Below are 17,428 nucleotides of genomic sequence, written 5' to 3'. Positions count from 1 at the left end.
ATGATGTGTATGAAACACTGGCATATAAAATCACAAACATACTTAAATCTTCAGGAGATTTGACATAATAAGGCACCTGGGCTGAGTGGAGTTTAAAAGCCACATAATATCATACCAGGATTGCATTTGCAAGGTTGTCTTCAGAAAACTTGGTACACAGGGAGAATTTCAAATATTTATCAGAGTCATTCCGTTTTAACCATTTAAAACACAGCAGAAAGTAAACTTTTTCATCTTGCACAACCTACATAATTCCTTTGCTATTACTTAACACTCCACTGCTGCAATTCATTATATTATACATGCCTATATCTGACTATACAATTCAAACTTTCACTGCATCACATATCTGATATTAAAATATCACCTGCCTCTGAAAAAAGGAAACCAACTACTTGCAGGTTCCAACTGGAGTACCCCTTGCTAATGCACCCCTAACAGTGGCAGGGAAAGTCCGTAATACCAAAAGAAGAGCTACAGCTACTGTGTCCAGCCCACACACAGGCCCAGGAGAAGCCAATCCCCCCGCTCCTGCCCACTCCATTGCATCTCCTCACCCACCTAATTAGGACTCCCAGAAACAGGGGCTGTCCCCCAGCAATCCGTGCTTCCCCCTCGCCAAGCTACTCCACCCTTCTGGCCATGAACTCCCTGCAAGCAGACCAAGTTGGGGAGTTGAGAGCTCCAGGGCAATCAGCCAGTAGGGACCTACACAGAGCAGTTAATGATACCAGCCTGCTGCCCATGTTCCTGCCTCTGCCTGTGTCCTAAAGGAGAAGCCTCTCCACGCAGCCTGGGGCCGTGGCCTTACATCCCCAGATGCCTGCCACCTGCTTTGGAGGTGCTTATCTGACCCGTGGAGCACAGGCAGTGCATGGGCGTGGGCAGTAACCCACAGTCTGTAATCACCTGGCTCAGAGATACTCACCCCATAGATCGGGTAAGTACCTCCACATCGTCAGCTCGGGCCTGCAATGGAGTTGCAATGGATGGCAATCCACCATGAAGAGTCACATACCAGTATTTGTATGTGTACCCTGTGCCAGAAGCTGTGCTTTAGTAGACCTTAAAATATTTTCAATTTCTCTATCACGAAATACACACAATTCTACCCATATGTCAGATCTGTAAAACACTAGCAATATATCAGCTAATAGAAAAGTTAGAGGGAACTTAACAAAGAGAATGGACTGAAGGGTGCAATACATGCACTGAATGTAGCAGCCCCAGGTCCATTTACCAGGGCCAAATCAGACACATCAGCATATTTGATGGTAAAGTACTTGAATTAATCATAAGTATTCTACTAATTTTGTAAATCTGACATTTGAGAGACTATCCGCAAAAGAGATGAGACAAGGAGAATAAATTAAAACTAAATGATGAAGCAGGAAAAAACAGAGGAAAGAGAGAACAGAAGATGATAACTGAAGATACCAGGATACATTCTGGGGAAGAAAAGGTGACAAAAGCAGAAAAGGAAGTACTGTGTATAAAACTTTAGATACTTAATATTCTTTCTTTCAGTTACCCTGAAGTCCTAACTTGGCCAATAAATCCACTGGATGAGCTTGAAAAACAGTGATAATAATTTAAAACTAATTAATGTTGTAGCCAAGGCTTCTAACTTTCTGTTTGCACTAAGCAATTTAACAACTTAAGCAAGGGGTTTTTGTGAGAAATGAAGTCTTTGGATAACCATCCAGAGACTACTCCACTTGCAAAAGGCCACTGACTGAATTAAAAGCAGTGCATAATTACACATAAATACTCGATCATGTAAGCAGTATGCAGTCTCATAAGCGTGCTCACTATGTTTCTAGTAAACAAGGTCTCATGGATCAAACCAAAGACCTGCAAAGGTTAAACAGCCCCATCACTTCATGCTTGTGGTAACAGCTTCTCAAAAAGTCTCTGAATCTGAGAATTAGACCATCGCACTCCAGCACTACCACTTCTACCCTTTTTTTTAATTACGTTTCAGTATTCTTAAGTACTCACTAAAGGTGAGATGACTGGTGTTGGCCATTTTGAGAAACTTCCACTAACTGCTCTGTTTCTTCAGCATCTTAAAGCCATTCATCAAAAGGAAAGGCTGTATAAATGGAATTTTCCCAAGAGATTTATTCTGAGCATTAATCTTTCCATATGGATTCAGCACATACAGGTTAACAACCAGGGAGCTACAAAATCAAACACTAGGCTTCTTCCTAAAATGTGAGGTCTAAGGATTAACCTTAACCTTAATAATTACAAGGGTAATGACATGAGGTGACTAAGTTTATCCATCTTTTCTTTACTTTAAATAACTAAGAATTATCATTTCGTCATTATAAATATTCCTGCAGATTCACTTTTAAATACAAGATCCGGCTGCTTATTAAGCAGAAGCAGAACAACTCCAAAGCAATCCCTGCTGAGGTTCACTGAAGTGTAAGCACCTTAAGACTGAAAGTCTCAGGGCAAACAAAAATAGCTAAACTTTGAACAATGGTCCAAAATCTCTTCAGATTTATTGCTTTTACAGTCTCAAAACATGGTCACAAAAGACCTGCATCAGGTAAGTGCTGCTCTGAACAGGATCAGCATTCTACCTTGACAATTTGGTCCAGTTTGCTGCTTTCCCACAGTAACATCTCCACTTCTAAGCCGAGATTAACCCTCTTTATGTATATTTTATATACCCACTTTTTCTGAAGGCTCCTAAATTATTCATTCTCACATTAGACTGTTAATGGTGAGGTAAAACCATGCATATTTTCCCCAAGCCAGTTTTTATTTCAGCTGATAGGCTAGAATAGTACAGTATTTTAACCTAGTATTTCAGTAATTCAGTTTTAATTCCCCATTTTTTCCTCTCCCATAGTAGTTCTTTTCATGTACACTTTTTTCCCATATCATCTGAGTAACATATCTGACAAAGTTAAGCTATCTATCTCTTCATTCCAGCTACACATTTTAAAATGCATTGCAAACAACCCAGAAATTATTTCCCCATCTACTTGACAGGAAAAAATGAAAATAAGCAAAAAAACTGCAAACCCCTAACAGCAAAATGGAGGGCTTTCAGTCTACCTAGAAGCTACCTCAGTTCTGGTATTTTCTGTGACTAAATTTAGCTCATATATTGAGTCTACAGATTGACCAGCTGTTATAAAAGTATTACGTATTTTCCAGATTTTCAGGTAAGAAAAAGCATCCATGAAAATTAAACGCAAATGTCCACACAGAATGATTCATCTTAAGTTTGAACATGTCTATAATGTAACACCTTCAAGAATAACATTATAATTTCCTCTGTGGCCAAATATCAAAATGATTGTTTAATATAAATTTAATGAAAGTTAATGGGACAAAAATACAAAGATAAGTCAAAGATACAGAATTTCACAGCAAGGAGTGCTATATCAGAATACAATGCCCCTTCTATTTAATTCCAATAACTTCTCCAAAATTAATCTAATTTTTAATTAAATTTAAATCATGTGCAGCCCTATTACAATTTCATGCCAGTCATCTTGTTCCATTACCCATTCTCCTTGAGGTTTTTCCCGGTTTCCTATACAATCTAAGTTTCTATATGCCGACCATCATTCACTTCTTCAACCCTATAAAATTCCCAAAATTCACAATTATTCTCTGCCCCCAAAGACAGATGTTAAATCCATCTGCATGCCAACTGGAACAGTGCTCTTCACGTGTCCCTTCTATATTTTGTCATTTTCATATGGAACAGCACAGGAAGTCCCATACAGCATTTGCACTTCAGTGATCCCATTCAAACACATGGCAAGGAGCTGCAACAGGAATAACTGTAGACTAATCTATGTAAATAAAACATGGGCTCTTCGGTCTCTACAGCATTTTCACAAAGAGCTGGAAAACACCAGTATGCGTCCAAAACTTGTGACCATATCACACATGCTCCTTTCTTTTCTACAGCATACAAACCAAACATGTCCTTTCAGTAGTATCTGCACACTTTGATATAAAGACAAAAAGGTTCCTTAATGTACTACTATAATATCTTATGAGTTCTTTGAAACTTCAGAAATAGTTTCTGGCTTTTCTTCACTACATTTAATGGTAAGAATCCTTCATATTGATACTTAAGATCTAAAAAAGCCTCTTCGTATACTAAAGATATTACTTACCGGAAGTCCGCGAGCACCTGGCAGTCCTGGCTCACCCTTTAAAAGATAAAAATTGAGTTTTTCAAGAGGCATTAGCATAAAGTTTTGTAAACAACACGTAAGAAGATGCTCTCACTTTTTGGAGGGTATCATTTAGTGGACATATTCTGCAAGTATTACTCACTTCATTAACACTATGCTGGTTTCAGTAAGACTTGATAGAAAGGAAAGACTTTCTTAATATTAAAAAGATACAGCCTTAGGCCTTCCCCCCCCAAAAAAAAATAATTCAAACATGCTGGTTACTCTGACTTCTGATGTAGCTTTCATTTGTCTGATTGCTGATGAAGTCAGGTTTCACTGTTTGGGTTCCCACTGCGTATTACTATAAAATAGTTACAGTACTACAAGATGGAAGGAGCCTCACCATTACTGAAGATGCTCAACCTTAATGTCATCAATGTAATGCCACCATTCCTTACTGCTGGCTGGGGGGAATGGAAGTTGCTTTGCACTGTGTGAAAAGGCCCCAATGGGTCCGTATTCTATAGACATTTTAATATTGTAAGAAAGGCTGCAGCACCTCATTAGTTGCATAGAGACAAACAAAAAAACCTGCTTTAAAAAAAAAACCAAACCAAAATTTCATGCATAATTGTGTTCTTACCTTCTGTCCTTTTGGTCCTGTGGCTCCATGTGAGCCATCAGGTCCTGTGAATCCCTTTGGAAGCAATGTATACGACGTTAATGCAAAGGTTATATGGTTTTCTTAATCACAACAGAAAACATTCTAAAACAGAATAATGAAGCTATTAAAGGAGATAAGTAACTGCAGGATTCTTACAATTCAAATGCCTATTGACATGTACAGATAGAACTGCCCAAGTTCAAAATACTAGCTTCTAGTGACAAACATCAGCGCCTGTGATATGTGTTCTTCAAAATTTATAATTTATTCCGTTAAATCACAATTAAACTAAACACGTGATCTCACATGATCTTATTTCCTCTCAATGGGAGATTGATTAATTTAGTTCATGGCTCAGGTTAAAAACAAAAACTGTCAGTGTTTACCATTTCAAATAAACCATTCATTGACCAAAAAAAAAAAAAAAACAAAGCTGCCAGGCTAGATTTGAGGTTAGTCTTTGAACCACACTTGTCTACCTGACTAAAATGAAAAAGCAATCATGATATAACCATGAATTCATTTGGAGTTCTTCTGCTTTCTTTTGTTTCCAAATTTTTAACCAACTGATATGGCTTGGAAATTTCCAGATACCCGTAAGAAAAGCCTGGCTTTTACGTTTGTCCAAGACATTTCTTTTTTGGTACACTTCCAGCAATTCAGTGTTCACCCAAAGGATGTTTTCTCTAATAATTTGCTTTCGAAAGCTTATGTGATCATTACAGGCAATTACTGTACAGTACCTTTACTCAGTCTATTAAACCTGACACTGAAAGAGTTTGTGAAAGAAAAACAAGATTTAAAAAGTCAGAACTGCCTCACCAATTAAACACGGAAGAAGGTATTATAAACCTAAAACCCCAATTAAAAGTTGAATGCACAGTAGGAGCACAGTAAGGTCCCATGTCTTGTCTTCAAGTGAAAACAAAAAAGGTTCACCATTTCAGAACAGAGTATTCTAGTACTACAGTTTCACTCATCCACTAATACTAGGGAATATGCAAACAAATATCAAAAGCTGAGCTGAGTTTACAATGTTCTGTTTCACCTGACTGTGTTACCATGAATTCTGGCAATGAAAACAAAACCATGCCTTAAGCGAAAATTGTAAGAGCCAATGATTTTTAAAATCTGCTTATGGGTTTTTGACATGTACAAATGGGTTGTGGTCCTGTACTGCTTTCAGGAAAAAATGAAGTGGTATGAGATACCACTCATGGCAAGCCAGAGACCTGAAATTTCAACAGTTTAACTAAAGACTGTTTCAGCTCCATCCACTAAATCTCTTTTCAAAAGCAAATTAAAAATTAACCTCTAACAGTGTTGCAATCTTCAATTAATATTAGGCTTTTTCATTTCTATAATTTGCCATATTCTCTAAGATACTAGTTTGTTGTATAGAATTCTATTTGTGATGTTTTAAATTATAGAAGTATTCTACCACTTACTGAAGTTAAACATAAGCTTGCCTGCCTCCTGGCACAAGATCTAAGTACTAATGCAACAATCTTCCTTCATAGCAAGAAATGCTTTCAAACACTGCTCTTGGGAGAGATAGAAAGAGTTTCCCAAAAACGTATGAAGGTGGTTTTTATTGCCGCTAACTTACTCAAGAGATACAACCTAACCAGCCGTCAACACAAGATGAAGTGGAAACGCTGTTATTCTGTATTATTTTCCACAGAGAAAGGAAGATAAGTTAGCAGGTACGGGCTCCGCAGGGGATGAAGTCTGGGAGGTTTTTGTTCGGAGCAACAGCTATATGGAAATCACAGTTTTTCCCTCAGAAACCGAGTTAAAATTTATTCTTAAGCTTCTATTTAGTGAAAAGAGAATGGTTCACTTTTAACATCAGGCCTACGGGGCTGATCTAAATGATTTTTTTTTTTCTTCCCATTTTCTCCGGCTTAGGAAAAGAGAAGCCAACGAGACCTAAAATTACCAAGCACAAGCCCTCCTGCCCGCTCTCTGGGGCGCCGCCGGTGCCCTGGGCCACGGCGGACCCTCCTGCCCCGGCCCGGGCCCGGGTCCGGGCCCCCCTCTCGCCCTTGCTGCCGTGCTCTTCGCCCCGCGGGGAGCGGTGCGCTGACCACAGGCTGCTTCCCGAGGAGGCGGCATGGCCTCCGCCGCCGCCCAGTGCCCTCTCCAGAGCGGGGTGGCCGGCACCCAAGGGCCCCGGTGCTGTTCCTCAGCTGCTGCCCCGGCCGCCCTCAGCCCGGCGGTGCTCCTCCAAGAAAGCACCCTTCAGCTTGGAGAAAAGCGCCTCTGCCCACCCCGCGCACCGCTGGCACTCACCGGCAGCTGTGAGGAAGCCAGGGACCTCAAAAGGAGGTCATGCTTCTACAGAAATACACTAAAACCAAGTATTTTCCTTAAAAAAAAAAAAAAAAAGGAGAGGAAATTCCAGAAAATCAAGTGTACTCACATCAGCTCCCGGCTCTCCAGGCAGGCCAGGGGATCCTGGTTTGCCTGCATCCCCATCTGGACCCTTCAGGATTTAAATGGGACGGTTCAGCATGTTTCAGAGAGGGAAGCAGAAACAAAACCCAAAACCTCTTCTCTTGCAGGAGCGAATGCAAAGTAGCTGAAATCACTTACCGGTGGACCGGGGGGGCCGTTCGGACCTCTCTCCCCCTAACAATATACGAAACGAAGGTACTTGTCAGAGCTACAGCCACCTTTTATGGTCCCTCATGAAAAACACTGATTTACAGATTATCAGGAATAATCCCAAACTGATTCTTACTGTAGGAAATTAACATTAAACCCACGTCATCTCTATTATAGACTAACAGAAATAATCACAGAAACTTCTGACAGGAATTGGGGGAAAATACATACTAGCTCTTATCAGGAATAACGCCACAAATCCTTATCATGCTTTAGTGAAAACAGTGTTTTCAAAATGTTTTTTTCTGTTAGTGATACTACATAATCCCTTTTGAGATTAGAATTATAAAATCCCTACACCCCATTTAAGGCAAATAATCATAGCACATGATGCTGATTACATAAAATAAATAATCCTGTATTTTCCATATCAGAGATAATCTGAAAGGCCGCCTTCTCCCCTCGCCCCAGCCCGCTACAGAGTATGAGACCCATCAATTCCTCCAGCCAAATTCAAACTACTCAGGGCCAAATGCTGACAGCGAGGACAATGCAGGTAGATCTCCAGGCATTTCTTATTTCCTAGGCACGGCATGGGAAACACTTACATCGATGCCATCGATACCAGGAACTCCTGGTGGCCCTGGCGGACCCGGGGGGCCTGGTGGACCAGGGAGACCTCTCTGACAAGGAGTAAGAAACAAAAAAAGGAGGAATTAGATCCCGGCAAACCTGTGAGAGCCAGTCTGGGGGGACCAGCACAAGAAGAGGCAGCTTCTATGGGTTTGTCAGGGGAGCACAGCTGTGATGAGGAGCTGCATCCTCCCTCCACGCGTGTCAGGACCCACAGGCCCTATATCCCATCTTAGCTGTCGCTGCAATGACCGGCAACGCTCCCCTCGTGGCAGAACGAGGATGAGGTGTTAAACCCCCCTCCCCGGGCCCAGCCACCCTCCTGCGCCCCGCAATGCTGGCAGGGGCAGGGCAAGGCGGAGGGGACTCGGCTCCCCGACCCAGCGGGATCTGAACGCCGCACAGGAATGACAGGGTGGCAGAAATAAAAAGTGTGATCTTTGTGAATCAAACGCTGAAATTCACTAAGCTACTCTAATGACTTATTCAGCCAACACAAAGGAGACAGTCTTCCTAAGAGGTCGTGCTAGCAAAGAAACTTTAAAACAGCCCTTTCCCTACTTCGCTGACGGGCTCGGTGGTTTCCCCTGGTTGCTCAGGATTACATTAGCATCTGGAGAGGCACTTTCTCAAAGCTCCAGGCTCCCGAGGGGGAGGCGGGAGGCACCACCAGCCTGTGGAAACCTGGAGAAAGGCTTTTACAGGTCTCCGTACCTATAATGGGGGGCTCTGTTCTCCTCGGAGCGTGCTCCGGCTGCGGCCCCACAACGGTGCTCTGTGGTCAGGAGGCTGGCCCAGGCCCTGCTGGAGCCCTGAGCCTGGCCCCTCGCTCCCCACAGCGCTGCTGCTCTGGACATCTTTCCTCCTCACACCAGTCTTGCCAGTAATCATCCATCCAGCAGTAGTTGTAGAGGGAGCTCAAGCCCCGCCATGTCACCGGGCGCCTGCCTAATGCCCACCAGGTAGCACCATGTAGGCACACACAACATGGCACCCACCGCCCTGCGGTCAACTCGCCTTTGCCAGCACCATGTCGGGGTCAGCTACAGCTACTGCGGGGGAGAAAAGGGGTGACGACCTAAATGATTCTATGATAAAACCCTCCAGAGGGTCGGTGCCAGGGCGTGACGGAGCGGCCTTCAGCCTCTCTTCACCCACACCCTTTCCCTCAGCAGGGAGCGCCGTCTCTCCCCTCACACTTACCTCGATTACCGTCTGGCTTATCTGCGAGGGACAAAAACAGAGTCAAAAGTCAGAATAAACTTACTTGAGCCAGGCAGAGGCAAACACCCTGCAGCAAAAGCCCCAGAGGCAGGAGGCGGCGCAGCGCCGGGGCCATGGCGGTGGCAGAGCGGCCTGCGGCTGCTGGGGCGGGCAGCCGAAAGGTGAGCCCCGCTGCAAGCCCCTCACGGCTGCCTGCTACCGCCTTGGGGAGGGTCGCGGGGATTGGGGGAAGGCTGAAGGCTGGGAAGGGAAGGACCGAGCGCCAGCAGCGCCTTAACCCTTTGCCCTGCCGCTGTCGCTTTGGGCACCGACCCTCGCCTCCCCTCCCCGCCCCCCCGCCGGCGCTGTCCCGCCGTCAGGCTGCCCGCTATGGCGGCGGCGGCTGCCAAAATCCCTCCCGGCTGCGAGGCGCAGCGCGCAGAGGTCTCCCACCCAAGCAGGGGGTAGGGGCGGGGGGGGGGGAAGAAAGTAAGTCACGGAAGGGTTAAAATGAGGCTGCCGCTGCTCTGCGGGGCTGGATTTCTAAAGCCACCAAATTCCAGGCGGATATGGTAAAAGCAAGCATGCCGGGCTAGAAAGGGGGAGGCAAACGACGCGGCTGCTGCGGGCGGCAGCAGGCAGGGAGGCGGTGGCGCGGCGGGGGCTCACCCGGGCCGGCAGCTCGCCGCAGCCTTCGCGCTGGGGTCGCAGCGGGTCGCAGTGAATCACCATCCACTGGATTTCGAACTGGGAAAAGAGAGAAAGATCGCGTTAGTGCGGGTCGGGGGGGCCGAGGGTGTAACGGGAGGGACACCGGTCGTGTTTGAAAAGGGAGGTATTTAATGGTAATAGCTGCGGCTGTATCGCAGGCGCCGCCGTCCAGCCCGGCACACGGCAAGGGGCCGGCCCGGCCCCCAGCCCCCCCGCCCCCACCTGAGGGGGTCTTTCACAGAGGGGGCATACACCTGCCGAGGGATTTAAAGAGGAGGGGAGATCCGTCGTGTGTCATTTTAGAATCATAGAATGCTTTGGGTCGGAAGGGACCTTTAGAGATCATCGAGCCCAACCCCCCGCCCCTGCAGTGAGCGGGGATCGAACCTGCGACCTTGGCGTTATTAGCGCCGTGTTCCAACCAACTGAGCTAACCCGGCTGGTCTGCTTTTGTGGCGTGTTCCTCGTAAGCACAGGACGCATTTTTCCGTACGCTATTGGGGTGGTTTTATGAGGCGCACAAAAAGGTTTCCTTTAAAGTGGGTACTTGCGCCCGTGAAGAATGGTAGGGCTGAGGACAGAAACGTGGTCTAAGGGTGAGAAGTTCCGAAAGCAGGGTTATACGCACGCTGGCAGCAGTCTGCAGCTGGGTAATGCACATCTGTGAAATTTCACGTCTTCTTTGGACATTTGTATTTGGCACTGGATTAAGGCAAACCTCAGAAACTGCAACCCAGAGTCGCTTGATATGCTATATAGATTAAAAAACATACCCTCTGCTGCAAGTTACTGAATAGCTCAAAGATGCAGCTTCAGAGGTATATCCGTTGATACGTGATGCATCATGTGGAATTTTAAGTACCAGAAGCACATTAGATTGTGCGTATTTATTGTATCTAGATTTTAAAGTCTTGGATTGTTTTCCCTTCCCATCACACATGGTATCAGCTTGTCTTACGCACCACTAATGAGTGGTTTATCCAGAGACTTCTCAGTTTGATGATAAAATTCAGAGGCTCCTATTCCTTTCTTTTCATTATGGATGGCTGAGGAATTGGGGGAAAGAAAGTTTGGGGGGTTTTGTTCTTATTACAACATAGAACCCTGGTGTGAAGACAACTCTGATTTGTTTTTTTCTGAGAAGCTGAAAATAAAAGTGAGTGTCCGGGGGCTTTCCCTTCTTATTTCTTTCCTTCTCTGTTGAGCTAAAGTATCTCCTCACCATCCCTCCCGCAACATAATGGCTCGGTGCTCCCTGGCTGCCTTCTGTGCCTGCTCTGGGATATCTCATTGCTCTCTTCAATCCCAACCCGTAACTGATGCAGAAGGCAGACTGTCATTCTGAGATGCTCTCCTCTCCTGCCACCATCCTGACATTGACTTCGTTGCATACTGACTGCTAGAGCTAATAAATGCTTTGGTAAGTGCTTTGAGTCTGAAGTCCTTTAAGATCTCTGCAAGACACGCACATATCCACAAGTTGCTTTTTTTTTTTTTGCGTTCACCTTCACTTCAGTGCTGCCGCTCCTGAAATCCTCTCTATCACATCTCTACTGTTCTGTTTACTGTGCAATCATCACAGTTTCCAGAGTGCTGAGACTAGAGCACAAAAGAGGCAGTACCCTTGTTTCTTTTACCTGTTATCTGACACCGCTATCTGAGTCAATTCTCTACCTCCTTTATCCAATTCTCATTTTAAACCTTTCCTAGTCCTTAATAATAGACAACTGAATGTCATAATATACATATAAAATAAATGAATGTATACTATAATTTAGCACTACAAAGCAGCAACACAATAGTAAAAATAAGAGGGTATCTGGAATCTGAAGGTGAGGATTTATAAAAAGGCATAAAAATGGGATCAAATTATACCTGTCTGATAATGTTTTTCATACCATACAACTCGATTCTGAGTCCCAAGTCTCTACATTATTTACCTCTGAAGCTCACTTGCAGAGGGAAAGAGGTCCATAACTGGCTCTAAAGCAGTTTATAATCTATCTCTGATTTAAATAATAATGTATTTCTGATTTAAATTGATAGACATGGTTTTAAGTGACATAATTTCTACTTTTTCAGTTGGTCTGTCTAATATTAAATTAAAATTATATTAAATAATATTAAAATTAAGAAGTCATCCATTCAGTAGTTAGGAAATACCATAATTAAGGATGCCTGTACAAATTTCATCTGTACGTAATCTGAAATTGTGTGATTCCACACTTACTTCCTTAGAACACTTCCCTCATTCACAAGACGAAATGAACAAGGCCATGGAAATGGTTCCCATACTGCAGAAACTGTAAGTTTGGAAGTAAATGGGGCAAAAGTTGGTAATAAAAGAAAGGATGGCTTTGTGGAAAAGGTAGACAGATGCCACTGAATGAACCTGCTTTTGCTTCATAATTCTTATATAGTGATGACAAATTATTTAAATCAAAATAGCCACATTAGAGAGCATTCTGCATCGGGTGGGAGGAGGGAATTGGATGCCTGAAATGAAGTATCTGGGTACAGATTATGCAAAAAGGCTGATCAGTAACAACTGTAACTGAAATCAATAGTCTTGAGCTGTGCTTTCAGCTTATAACATGGTACAAAATCTGTAAACACCAAAAAACCAACTTTTAAGACATACCACCAGCAGCCAATGTCTGCATCAGCACATTCGAGTTTTTTTATGTACATAATCATTGCCTCTTTTTTGTCTTTTTGTGTGTGTGTGTCTGTCTGGGTTTTGGCTTCTGTACCAAGGTGAGAAAGATATGAGATGATAAAATGCTAATTACTGGGTTGTGTTAGACTTTGATGCGTGACTGTCCAAGTGCCAATATCTGTGTCTTAAGAGAATAATACCAGCAAATGCATGTACATTTTTAAAGTTTGAACCCAGTTTTTCAACTTTGAACTTAATCAATATTAAAATAGAGATAAATTTACTAACGAAATTATAAGATGTGATTGCTTGCTGCAGTGGGAACTTGACTCAGTGAGCCAGGAAATCCTTTTAGTGTCTCATATGTTTTCTTCCAACACTCTTGAATGGCCAAAGAGAAAACCGATCACTTTGTTTTATTCAAGATGGGATTTGAGTGGTGAGCATTAAATAAGGCCTGGTACTCTCATGAGTTTAAGACACACACAAAAAAGCCTGAATAAATGAGGCAGGCATCCTACGCAGAAAAAATGCTTAGCATTATTTACAGAACACCGTACCATAATGTGAATTTAAAAGGAGTTGAAATATTTTGAACATGCAGCTTTAATTTGACATTTCTCAGTTCACAGTTGCTTAGTCAGGCAGCATTATTTTTTTAAAATAAACTGTGGTTGCTCTGTAAATCTTCTGCTTAGAGCATTTGTTACTGTTTTGAGGCTATATAAAGCAAAAATTGAGATGAAACCTGTTTGACTTTTTTTTTTAAATGAAAAATAAAGCTCTTCTGTTGGCAAGGTAGTAAAAGGTGTGACCGGACTCCCATTGATTTAGGAGAGGTGAGAGAAGGGCAAATATGTCCTAGCCTTGCTGTCAAGGTACCTTTTCCCTCGCCAGTATTTCACGATGATATTGTTGATTATATTAAGCTGATTTAAAGGACACCACTATTTTGAAGATGTCTCATGTAGATGTTCTATCAATATCAATACAAAGTGTTATTAAGGATAAAGTACAGGTACAAAGTTCTCAGAAATGAACCTCAGATAAATCAGAGGTAATCATAGAGCAAAGTTATTAAAATGTAATCCTTTAAGACCCATAGGTGTTTAAGACCCATAGGTCAATATTTCTGACATCCATTTCCCAAGATTCCTACAGGATTTCCGTTTCACCTTAATTTCTTAGTCAGCACAGGTATAATTGGACTAGTTGTGTCTCTTCACTGTTTTGTCCTCTTAAATTCTATGGAAATGCCTGCAAATGCCCACAGCTTTGCACATCTCAGAATCAGCTATGCAATTCAGTTGTCTCATTAGTGCTTTAGATGAGAGAGATGATGGTTAAGTAAGATGTAAATGAGAGCTATATACCTAGGGTAGTATTTTCAGTACAGCGTCAGTCACGGGGAAGCATTTAGCGGTACCGTAGGCTTTAGGGAAAACCGTGACATTCAGAGCACGTTTGCAGGTCCCTTCTGGGAGAGCTGGCTCCCTGTGCCCCGCTGGGCTATTGCTGCCTTGGGGATGATTCAGGGGAAGACATCCCTTCAGGGGAAGTACAACTCGCCTAAGCAATTTTCAGGCGAAGGTTTTCTACAATTTTTCGTCCATGGTATCTATCTTTGTTCTAAGGGAAGCCTGCTATCAACTCCTTGTGCATTTAAGTGACCAAGAATAAGCCACGCTTATTTAAACATATCTCATTCTAGAGCTATTTTAAATGTGTTTTATCCATTTTTCTGCATCTCTGTAATGGGTTTTTAGAGCTTCACTTCCCTTGCATCTTTTTTCAAAGTCTTAGAACAGTACAGCAAATTCTGGTGTTATTTGACCTTCCATAGCAAGGGTTCAGCCTTCTGAATATGAGATTTCACAGGATGAAAAAGACCCGAGACGTGACTTTTTACAATTCACACACACAATCTGTTCTATGCAGTAAATTAATCCCTGTTCAGCAAATATTGATAAGGAGCTTCCTCTTAGATGTTACAAGTCATGCAGCTGCCCTGAACTAGTTAATAGCATTAAATGTCAATTAAATAATGATGAAGGGTGACTTCTAGCGAAGTGTTTAGTGTCGATTATGAGAAAATCAGGGTAATACCTCTGAAATCACAGAAACTAAGGCAATTTATATAATCTCACAGCAGTCAATCTTTGAGCAATAAGAAATGAATGCCCTTACCTTTCTATAACAAACATGTGATTTAGTGAGTAAGTTCCTTTCCAGTTTTGAAATGATGATATATCTTGTATTGCTTAGAGTTTATAGTGGATTATTTGAATTACTTTTAGATAAAAAGAACTATTTTCTTTTTTATCTAAAAAAAAAGATAAAATGCAGCTGTAAACCTGTATAAAAATTTGCCCTCCATAAAACATTCTAGAAATCCTGGAATAAATCTTTGTAAAGCCTCAAAGGCAAGCTGTAGTTTCTAATGGAACTCTTATCTATTACTCTCCTAGGCAATCATAGTAACAACAAGCAATAAAGAATCTCTTTTAAAATGACGTGTATTACAGTGCACCTATAAGAAGTTGACCTATTCTGCAAGATAAATAGAGCACTCACAGAATACTGCAAGCAAGAAGAATAGGAAACACATAATTTATGTCCTTTAAAAATTATACTACTGGAAGTAATATACTTTAACAATGCCTGGAAATAAATTAGAAATTGTGCCTGAGATATTAAATAACCAACACTGGTGAGATCTTTAAACTGAGTATAGTCAAGCAAGTTAAAAGATAAGCCTAGAATATCCCCAAACATAGATTTATTTACTCAATTTAAAGAGAAACTAAATGCACAGGCTAAAACAGAAACTTGAGCAATATAAACAGCCATTTTAAAATTACTAGTCCATTAAGATTGTGTAATTTCTTTATCATAATTTCAGAGAATATGGTCTTCCTAAATCTACATTTTTATAATACCAGGTTGGACCACTACCATTGTCAGTTTTGGCTTCATAGCACAGGCCATGTAGTGTGTCCTGTGTCAAACTCACAGTTCTGTCTGAATTAAAGTGTATTTTTAGACATCCAAACTTCGTTTAAAAATGTAACATGATGCTTACCTTCTTCTTTCCCTGATAATTTGTTCCAGTGCTTCAGTATTCTTTTTGCCAAAAAATGTGCATCATATTTCTGTTTTAGGGCCTACCTTATGCAAAGATTTGATTTTTTTTTTCATAAAATATACTAAATATAACTGAATCTTCCCAGAAACATGCTAAAGGTGTAAACAAATATTTTGCATGGTAATTGGTGAATTGTAAAAATCAAAATTCCGTTTTGTCCTTTCATCCTTGAAGAGGAGTGTCCCGTACTTAACGTAACTTCACACTAGTGTGTAATGATGTATGTCCATGCTTAAACATAGATGAGGCAGAACTTAATGCTAGACACTCTTCCCCCACTGGATGCCTGAAGAGCCCAGGGTAACCAGTGTTCCTCATTTGTATACCTTGCTGACAAGAGCAAGTCTCTGCAAAACACAGACTGGAGAGGAAGGGGCATAAAATTCCCAATCTCCTCTGCTGCTTTTCCTGACTTCTTTAATCCTAGCCAAAGGTCAGCCAGAGCACCAACAGAGAAGGGGAAGTCCAAGTTCTTGCCAAGATGACCTTCATATCACATCTCTCTCCTCGTTTGTAGGCTGCCGTTTCTAAACATTACTTCAACAGGCATCAGGAACCCTCCTTATTTTTAATGGAATGACTCTGTGTCTAACTTGAGGGCATGGTTTCCTGTAGCACTGTATACTAGGTGTTGTAATACTACTACATTAATACTTATAGCTCCCTGTGCATTTAATCTAAATACTTTTCCAAAGAGGAATAAGATATTGGGGTAGAATTTTTTCATCCCAGTAACATGCATAGAATATATAATGTTTTCATCATCTCATCCATCCGTTCATCCACCAGTATCCCTCAGACCAGTTAGCAAAGCTGACACATATGCAGCTAATCATTACATTATCAGCTCCAGCTGATTACTTTTGAATTACAGTTTCGAAGACTAACTTTTGTTTTCAACAGAATTAATATAACTTTTCAGCTATTGATATTTTCTAATCTGTATCTATAGCAACATAATAGAGAGCCACTTTCAGACACCTGGGGCAGCTTTCTGTCATGATTTTTCAAGTAAAACTGATTTCTATACAGTGCAATATAGTAACCTATACATACAGAGGTGATGAAGCATGAGATGCTTCTTTTGTTGCAACATTTCCCCTTCAAGTTTATACAGTGCTGGTTATCTTGTGGCCACGTTTTTTGCAAACAACAAGAAGTATAGTTAAAAGAATATATCTCACTTCACTCTTTTTTTTTCAAAGTTGATGCAAAACTTCAGTATACGGATGTGGATAATGGTTACAATATATTAAGTATCTGATTCTCTTTTGCTGTTCAACTTGTTTTGAAATGAGTACCACATGTATATATGTATGGGTATCTTACCATTCATATGTTCCTAACACACTTAAAGAGGAGCCTTGGAAAAGGAATAGGATAATATATGGAAATTTGCAATGTTTTCTGCAAATTTTTCAATTGTGTTTTGAAACTATTTCCTTTTAATCTGCAAAGTGAATTCAGAAATAGCCTTCCCAAAGTCTTACATGTCATTTAGTGCCACCGTGGGACCAAATCATTACATTATTCAGCATAAAGTGCAGTATAACTCATTAGCTGAAAAAACACTATCTGAGAAAACACTTTTGTGGATGTCTGAAAGGCAAAATGCAGATGTGACAGCTACAATTTTTCTTCTGTCA

The 17,428-nt window shown here is 41.7% G+C and overlaps 1 protein-coding gene across 1 annotated transcript in view; it reads right to left on the bottom strand.

Annotated features, from left to right (window-relative positions):
• The window catches only part of COL9A1 (collagen type IX alpha 1 chain), a 77,083-nt gene that overhangs the window by 47,941 nt on the left and 11,714 nt on the right, over positions 1–17,428 (bottom strand). The window contains exons 6-12 of the mRNA XM_075707572.1: positions 9,937–10,014; positions 9,268–9,288; positions 8,040–8,114; positions 7,420–7,455; positions 7,247–7,309; positions 4,801–4,854; positions 4,155–4,190 (exon numbers count right to left, since the gene is read on the bottom strand). Of these exons, the coding sequence (XP_075563687.1) occupies positions 4,155–4,190; positions 4,801–4,854; positions 7,247–7,309; positions 7,420–7,455; positions 8,040–8,114; positions 9,268–9,288; positions 9,937–10,014 (363 nt within the window). The remainder of the gene's footprint in view (positions 1–4,154; positions 4,191–4,800; positions 4,855–7,246; positions 7,310–7,419; positions 7,456–8,039; positions 8,115–9,267; positions 9,289–9,936; positions 10,015–17,428) is intronic.

Source organism: Pelecanus crispus, chromosome 3 (genome assembly GCF_030463565.1).
Source record: "Pelecanus crispus isolate bPelCri1 chromosome 3, bPelCri1.pri, whole genome shotgun sequence".
NCBI lineage: Eukaryota > Metazoa > Chordata > Aves > Pelecaniformes > Pelecanidae > Pelecanus > Pelecanus crispus.
This window is presented reverse-complemented; position numbering and strand designations above follow the sequence as displayed.